The sequence below is a fragment of the Otolemur garnettii genome, unplaced genomic scaffold (genome assembly GCF_000181295.1).
Source record: "Otolemur garnettii isolate 467f Iridium unplaced genomic scaffold, OtoGar3 scaffold00058, whole genome shotgun sequence".
In the NCBI taxonomy this organism is placed as follows: Eukaryota; Metazoa; Chordata; class Mammalia; order Primates; family Galagidae; genus Otolemur; species Otolemur garnettii.
The window spans coordinates 1,385,200-1,394,033 of NW_003852453.1; the positions used below are offsets into that span (position 1 = coordinate 1,385,200).

At 51.0% G+C, this 8,834-nt stretch overlaps 1 protein-coding gene across 1 annotated transcript in view; it reads right to left on the minus strand.

Moving 5' to 3' along the window:
- ABCC12 (ATP binding cassette subfamily C member 12) overlaps positions 1-6,791 on the minus strand; it is a 55,502-nt gene extending 48,711 nt beyond the window's left edge. The window contains exons 1-6 of the mRNA XM_023514777.1: positions 6,676-6,791; positions 4,882-5,037; positions 2,746-2,893; positions 2,255-2,488; positions 894-1,067; positions 337-484 (exon numbers count right to left, since the gene is read on the minus strand). Of these exons, the coding sequence (XP_023370545.1) occupies positions 337-484; positions 894-1,067; positions 2,255-2,488; positions 2,746-2,893; positions 4,882-5,037; positions 6,676-6,791 (976 nt within the window). The remainder of the gene's footprint in view (positions 1-336; positions 485-893; positions 1,068-2,254; positions 2,489-2,745; positions 2,894-4,881; positions 5,038-6,675) is intronic.
- Between the last annotated feature and the right edge of the window lie 2,043 nt (positions 6,792-8,834).

The following is an 8,834-nucleotide window of genomic DNA, read 5'->3' on the forward strand; positions in this document are numbered from 1 at the left end:
CCTGGGTCTTTTAAAAAATTGCCACAATCCTTTGAAAATCCTTTGATTTTGCAGAGAAGCTGGGGGAGAGGGGTGTCCTCTCAGCCTCCTTCTAGAATGCCTGGCCCTGGGAACCAACTGTCCCGTACCAATCGGGGAGCAGAGGCGTGTCAGGGACTGACCCCACTCACCGATGTTTTCACATGTTCACTGGTCAGCTTTAATCAGATGTGCGAAAACCGATTCTTCCTCGGGGTCAGCTCCTGAGCCCACCCTTTGGTACTTGGCTGTTAAAAACCCTTGGAAGAGCACATTCTACGGGGTAAGTGGTTCTTTAAGCAGCCGCTCTCATCTTACCTCGAATGGTGTTTGTAAAAGATTTCTCCCAGGCGTACATTTTAATCAGCTTGATGCAGGTCAGAAACTCATTCATTGTCTGAATTCGCTTGTCTGTCACTGAAATTGCTGATCTCCGGAAAGCTGAATTGAGCTTAGCCATGAACATCTAAAATTAAGGTACAAACACAGTGTTCAGAGAGAACTGCTGAGTGGCAGTTGGCCTAAACCTCCCGGGATCCGAGTCTAGGGGCCAGGAGAAGTTCTAAGGGATTCTCAGCCATTCTTTTGGGTGGTGACAGCTGGCACAGCCAGTCTGGGTATTGGGCAGGTGATACAAACACAGGACTTGCCAGGACACAGTAGGAGTGCTAGGGACTTTGGCAACATGAAGAAGCATGTCCCCCTCCCCCAGAGCATTCAAAGTTTTAAAAAGCTGCACTGTGCCAGCAAAAGGAAGCTAGGCACAGGCTTCAGGTCCACACACCAAAAATGAAGCCCCCCCCATCTAAGTCACTGAAAGTGTGTGTGAGAAGCACAAATCCATAGCAGTGACGACGGCCAGGACCTGCCGTTACCTGGACGGGGATGAATATGATGTACACGGAGATCCCGATGAGAGCCGTGGGCCCCAGAATGAAAAAGGCATACACTGCACAAACCACCATTAGGAGAGGGATGGTGGCTGGCAAGGGGCAAAACAAGGCCGCTTCAAACAAGGAATAGCTGTCATTGGACAGTGTGTTGAGCACCTGTAAGGAAAGCACAGGGGCTCAGGCTCTGGAGAGTCACTCGGCACATCCTCAGCTGAAGCCTTCAGAGAGGCGCTGACTCCCGGGGAGCCGTCCAGATGCTGATGAGGTGGGTCCCATGGACCTCATTCCCACGTGAGTATGAGCAGCCAGTCTCTAAGGACTGAGAATCCCCGTGAAGAAAGACTTAAAGGTGACACTACTGTCCCAGAGCAGGCTGGAGAGACTGGCGGCTGCCCTCCTTGTATCTATCTCCCTTCCGCCTTATGAAGACAGCTTTGCCAGGAGCCCAGTGAGAAGATCACATTCCCCAGCTTCTTTGTGGAAGGAGTGTGGCCCTGTCACCATGTTAAGGACAGTGAGATGTAACTCAAAGTACCAACCGGGACTTCTGGCATGAATTCTTAAAAGAGGGCTGCCTCAGCCTGGAAGGCTCACCACTTTGGTTCTCCTATGCCTCCTCCCAGCTGTCTGAAAGACAGTTGTGATGGCTGGAGCCCTAGCATCCATATTGAGCCCTGTGGGAGCCCTGTGCTGGGGCAGTGAAGAAAGATGGGAGGCTCTGGGAGGCCCTGCACTAGCCCTGGGTTGTTCCCTTCCCAACTCCTTTGACATAGGCTGAAATAAACCTTCTTGTGGAATCCACTTCTCCCCTGCGTGCTCTGTTACATGCCGCTGGCTTTACTCATAAATGATGGGGAATGCACTGAGAGCAGCCGTGAGAACACAGCCAGTCCCTCATCCTACCTCACTCCTGGGGCTCCCTTCATTAGGAAAATATTATTTTGGAAAAGTGGCATGATTTTATCACTAGAGATTAAGGGCTCGAGAAAATGTCAGCTCTGAAGCCAAACAGGCCTGGTCTTTATCCTAGAGTGGTACCCCTAACACCCCACAGTCGGGATTATTGGACCCATCAGTCAATCAGTTTATTAAATGCCCATAGCGTGTTCTGTCCTGCCTCGGGGCCCTCAGGAGAAGCACAGAGATTGGATGGAGTCACCCCTGAGCCCTGTTCCAGCTGGAACTGACCTCCCATCTCACAGCAGGGAGGAGAGATATGCTGGGTGGGACACAGGCACACAAAAGGGGGGACAGATGCTCATCCGGGGGGGGGGGGACAGTGCACCTCACGCGCTCAGCACTCAGAGCTAACCTTCTAACTCTGACTCTTGGGACCAGCTCACCTCGCCGACAGAGATGTGTGTCAAGGTCTTGAAGGACACCAGGTTTTCGAAAACCAGGGTGGAGAGGGCCACCTTCAGCCGGACCGCGGTGCGGTAATTGATGGCCCAGGCGAGGGCCCAGAAGAGGACCTTGGTAAACTCGGTGACAAAAAGGGCCACACACAGGCTGATGCCAACCCAGACCTTCCGGGAGGCGTTCTCGGTCTGCTGGAGGATCTGGTGAATGAGAATCGTCTGTAAAACAGTGGGGGGGGCGGGGACAGAGGAGGCCCAGACAGTGTCAGCAAGCTGGCTTTAGGAGACAAACTTTTTAATTAATTTGGTGGCTGCTGCTGTGCTTGATTGAGAAGGATTAGCTTTATGGAAATTCGCCCCCAAGGAGCGCAGAGATAATGGCAGTGCACTGAACTCGCCAGCTCATAGAGAAAGGAACTAATGATGCTCTTGCCAGCTGGGGCCGGCGAAGGCAGGGCAGGAAAGGGCTGACTCACCGGCCCGATGGCCGCCATGATGATGCACAGGATGTTGGCCAGGATGTCCATCAGAACACGCGTCCTCTGGAACTTCCAGACCACTCGGCCCAGGGAGGCCTTCTCAGGACCCACCCTTCCTATCTCTTCATCCCAGAGGACTCGAAATCTGTGATGAGAGGATGGAGGGGGAAAGGGATTGACACATCTGCTTGCGGTTTGGTGTCACCCTGGTGGACAAGCCCTGGCAAGGGTGCTGAGCGCGCCCCTCCCTGGCAGTGGTGTCCCCAACAAACAACACTGGCTCTCCTTTCTTCTCTTCCTGGGCAGGTGGGACCGGCAGGGGTGGAGGCGCTGCCTGGGCACAAGCTGGGGTGACATGTGGCGTGTGGACACTTGTTTCCTCTGTCTTCTGCCCATATCTGCCGTAATCTCGGCTCTGATAAGAAGACAGAGGCAAGGGAGAAGCCCAGAGAAAATTCTTCCCAGGGCAGAGAGGACCTCCTGCACTGCAAAGATCTGAAAGAAGGCCTAGCGACAGGAGGGGGTGCACCAAGGAGCAAGGCGGGCCACAGCTCACGGGCGTGGGCAGTCAGGACCTCGGTACGGAGGTCAGTGCTCATTCCAAGTGCAAAGGAAGTGCCACGGGGTTTTAGGCCATTGGGAGAAGATCATTTTGAGCCCTGGAAATGCTGTAAGGGTGACCAGATTGTGAGGACAGCAAAGGAGAAAGCAGGAGACCACAGCAGGACAGTGTCAGTGCTGAGGTGGCAGTGGGCGTGAGCACAGATGGCTGGAGATAGACAGGACTGCCAGCTAATCGGATGTCGGGGGGAGAAGGGGATGGAGGACAGGCCCCGGGTTCCTGGCTGGAGCACCTGTGTGAGTGGAGATCACAGAGACAGGGAAAGGAAGGACAGTGAGAGCAGGCACAGTTTCAGGAAGGTGTCCGCGTGCGGCTGTGACCGGGAGCTGGGCACATGGACTGCGGGCCTGGAGCAGAAGCATGGGCCACAGACAGACACGATGTTGAGGTCATCAGCATGCACTTGGTGCATAAGGCTTGGATGTGGTGGTCACCCCAGGGCAGAGAGAGCACCGGAGGCTCAGAGGAAAACCTAAGTTGACGTTGGGTTGAAAGCAGAGCCAGAAGCCAGAGCAGAGGGGGCAAGACCCAGTCCAGATTCCATGGACCCTGGCCTAGCTTTCTCTCAGGGCTCCCTGGCAACTTTCTCCAAGCTTCAGATTTTGGAAGTTACCACTTCAGCATGACTGAGGTTTCTTCTGGGTGCAAATGAGAGGGAGGACAGTTCTAGAGGCAATGACAGGCCATTACTGACACCCCCATGCATAGCATTGTTGATGACACTATAGGTCCTCAGAGGCACGAAGCCAGCACAGCTGTCGGGAAGAGCAAAGTGGACATCTCCGTGCCAACATGGAAAATCTTTATGAACTCTAACTGCAGAGAGTGCAGTGATGAACGACCGCGCAGTCTGTGTCCTTTTCTGTTCAAATTTTTTAAAACATGACCTATGATTGGGGAGGGAGAAGAAGAGGTATTGATCTGTAGAAGATGGTAGCCCAGGGCATGTTTAATCCAGGTAGAAACATTCAGGAGAGAGCCACACTGACATTTGCACAGAGCCCCACTCCGGGGGCAGCGGGAGCGGGTAAAGATACTCATACTGCGTGAACTTGTGTTGCTTTAACATTTGTATAATGAATATGAATTAGGCTGGACCAATGACATTTACGTTTTTACAAGTGAAAATTGTCAAATATTGGCAGTTTCATTTGGATCGACCCAAATGCATGTTGTGATATAAAGACCCAACAACGGTTTTTAAAGTAGCCCAGGTGGGACCTGACCAGCCGAGGGCAAGCCTCTGTCCTGACGGGACACTGCTGTGCCCCAGCCGACAGCCCAGCCAGACGGACTGAACACAGCCCATGGCTCCCCAGCCAGTCCCCTCCCCCCACCAACTCCACCCAGTCCTCACCTCCCCAGAGACTGGCAGTCCAGTCTCAGTCTCACAGAGCAGCCTCTGAGAACGGCCATCAGTGCCCTGGGGTGTCAACTGCCATGCTGGGGAGACTGGAGAGGGTACAAGGGCCCCTTCCCAGGTGTGCTCCTCTCCAGAGCTGACCTGGTACCTTTTGGCATTGGTGTCAGATGAGTCGTATGGTGACAAGGGGGGCAGGGTGTCCACAGTCAGCTCGCCCTTGTAGCCTTTAACCATCACCGGAGTGAGCCAGGAAAACGTGGCAAAGGAGAGAAGCCCTGCATCATCTATTGGGTTGGTTGCCAACCTGCAGACGAGAGGCACGCTCGGTGTTCCGGGGTGTTGGGGTCATTGCCCTGACTCTCTCTGGCTGGAATTTGTCATTACAGTGGTGACCACAGCCACACGCAGACCCTGTCACCTGTTAGCCCTTTGAGCAGTGGTGTGCTGGAGCCAACTGATGAGCTGATTGTTAAATTGAGTGTATGTCATTTAATTCAAGATTAAAGTACATCATTTTAAAGACATTATCTCACAGGTAAAGGCAATAGCACTCAGCACTTCCTAGTTATTCAGCCATTACCTGTGCCCTCCAGGTTATTGTCTACACACCTGTGCATGGTGGACAGACTGCGCATCAGTGGGCTGCCGTGAGCCTCTCCCAACTCTGCATGCAGTGATGTCATGCGGATGGCTTAAAACTGGCCATAGGGGGAGTATTACACCCTAAAAATGGGTGACTGCTACATTCTAAGGGTTTTTCTCCATGAGCCAGTGGTTGAATAGCTCCCAGTGGTGGAGCCTCAGGACCACCCCACAGGAAGGAGGGTCCTGGCTCTGTTTGATGGGTGAGGGAAGTGACAGCTGCTGGTTGACCCTCAGAGGGACCAGGCACATGCCCTCTGCTCTCAGGAGAGTGGGAGAGGCCAGGGCAGGAAGCACCCGGGGGGTGGGCATCCCAAGAGGGCAAGAGCTGGGGGCCAACGCACGGTTTATTGTGAGAACCAAAATTAACACATGTGAAGAGTCACAGTGATGTTACCTGTCAGATAAAGGAAAAAGATAAGGGGGGCAAAAGGGAGGGGAAAGGAAAAAGGGAAGAACCTGGGAGAAGAAAAGGGCAGAACCAAGAGAAAGAGGAGGACGAGGAGGGAGGGAGAAAAAGAACAGGAGGAAGAGAAGAAGGAAGAGGGCAGGACGTGAAGAAGAAGAAGAAAAGGAAGAGGAAAGAAGAAGAATCTTTTTCTCCACACCTTAAATCTGAACTTTGGCCAATGGAACACCGTGAAATGAGTGGTGTGCCAGCTGTGAAGCGCAGCCTGCTTCCGGCACTCTCCCAGGGGCCTGTAGCGTTCTTGGGAGAGAGTCTGGGTCAGGCCGCTAGAGGTGGAGCAGCTGCATCACCCATTTGGCCCCAGGGCCCCAGCCAACAGCCGGCCACCTTACTGACCAGCAGATGCCTAGTCAAGACCAAAGGAGCCGGCCAACTGAGCTCAGCCCGCGTGGCTTTATTTTATGGGCCACCCATAAAATTTTAAGCTAAATAAGTGGCCATTGTTTTAAGCTGGGAATTGTTGAGGTGACGAGTTACAAAGCAAAGGCCACCTGATGAGCTTCAGGCAAGTTCCCTAACCTCTCTGTGCCTCGGTTTCCTCTCCTGTCAGATAAAGATAAGAATAGTCCCTGCAGGGGGGTTGTGAAGAGTGAGAGGACATTCGTAAGGCATACGGAAAGCCCTCCTTAAGCTCAGTTATTGCCTGCCTCTCACCAATGGACAGGAGGAGACAAGAAGTGAGTTGCTGAGTGGACGAGTAGATGGATGGACGGCCAACAAGGGCAAGCAGAGGGGCAGCACGGGGGAGCAGGAGCAGGGCCCACTCACCTGGTGGGCCTCAGACTGTCCCTGGAGCTCCTCCCCTGTCTCTTCAGCCCCCTCCTGACTCACCTTGCATAGGGGCGCACCGGGATCATGGTCTTCAGGCTGGGGTCATATCTCTCTACAAAGGATCTCCGCTGGCCCCGCCGGTCCAGATCCGAGATGAGGTAGGCTTCACCCACCATCCTGACGGCAGTCTGGAGCCCTGGGCTGGGGACACTTTCACCCTATAGCAGAGAGATGAGGAAGGCTTGCTGAGAGTTGAGGACGTCTGGAATGGGGTTGGCAGCCCCTACTCCACCCAGATCAGTTCCCTGGCTTTGATGCCTCAGAACTGGGTTTTCACCAATTGGCTTTCACATTTATGGGAGGGTGTCAACAAAGCCCCTCCACACCCCTAATTCCACTCCGGGGCCTCCTTATTAGTAAGATATTTCCTTCTTCTCCCACATTGGGTTGGCTGAGAGCAGAAAAGGCTCTCGTAGGTTTTCTCTTCAGGGACAGCTCAGTGGCCAGAGCTGAGTCTCAATCCAGCAAAAGAGCCCCCAGAAAGTGGATTTGCTGTGTCAGTGTGACCTAGAGTGAGTCTGTCACATGCACACTTCTGTCAGATGCTCAGATACAGGAGCCTGTATACCCACAGCCCTTTATCTAATAACTGCAACAAGGCCACCCCTCAGGACTGGCCACATCTGAACAGGCCCCATTCCTCACACCTCTGGCCACTACACCCAGTGAGAACCACCAGCCAAGTTGGAAAGGATCCTTTTTGGCAACTCTGTCTAGTCTACAAACCTAACTATTAATGGCTAATAAAACCCGCATGGCAGAGCTGGAAGTGTCCCAGATGCAGCCTTTTACAAATTTCTCATTATAAAGAGGAGGGAACAGAGGACAGAGGCAGGAGGGAGCTACTCCAGAGTGGACGGAGAATGAGCAGGACCCTCTAATCTGGGGTAGTCTCAGTACACGGAAAACCGTCAGTCCCGCCCTTTGCCACTAACCCTGCAAAATCCCTTGCTGATATTACAAAGGGCACTGCTGGGAATAATATGCTTTGAGAGTTTTTACAATAAAATTTGAAAATCAAAATGTCTTCACCTCAAAAGGGTTAACTCTCCCAAAGTGAAAACAGAAGCAATCTAATCAGCAGGAGGGGGCAACAAGTTTTACTGGCAGTAGTTTTGTCAAAATCTCTCCCATCATCCAGTTAATGAATATTAATGATGTGAATCCTATAGCAGCAGGCCAAGATTCCTAATTCAATGAGAAGTTACCAGACAGGGACCTATACATTTCTGTCCAACCTGCATCCTCCTCTATGCTCCACCCTCCACTCGCTCCTTCTAACTGCACTCCTGCCATACTGAATGTCTCACTACTCCCTGAACAAATCACCAGTTTCTCCTGCCTTTGGGTCTTTGCACTCATCGCTGTCACAACCTGGAACAATCTAATATCTCTCTCTTCACTTGACGAATTCCTGCTCAGAATGCAAGGCTCAGTTCAGACATAGCCTTTTCTGGGAAAACTTTCTTATTAACTTTTCTATTTCCCCAAATAGACTGTGGGCTTCACATCTGTCTGGTTCACAGCTTTATTTCCAATACCTAGCACATCATATGTGTCCAGTACATAGTTATTGAATGCAAGAATAATAATGAGTATGAAAGAAGCCTCAGACATAAATCCTCCCCCACCAAAGAGGAGAAATAAGCACACAGTAACAAACATTAAAATGTAGATTATAATATGTATTAGCACTGGGGGATAAAAAAATACTGACAAAGGGGTTAAAACTCAGAAGTCAATCAAGGAAATAAAATGAAACACTAAATAGTGATTAACCTAAAAACTGTAGGGAAGGAGAAACAGAGGGATAAATAGAAGACAAATAGCAAGCCAACAAATTTAAAACCAGCCATATCAGTGATTACATTAAATGTAAATGAACCAAACACTTCAATTAAAAAAACAAAGATTGTCAGGCTAAATATAAAAATGGAATCACACAACATGCTGCCTTTGAGAAGTATATTTTAAATATAAAGACACAAATAGATTGAAAGTAAAAGCATGGAAAAGAAATACCATGATCATAATAAGAAGTAAATACAGAAAAATGTTCATGATGTTCAGACAGGGAAGGATTTCTTAAAGCATATTAAAAAAAAAAAAAAGCCCAAAGTAAAAGCTCAATAAATTTTACAACATTGATATTATGGGTG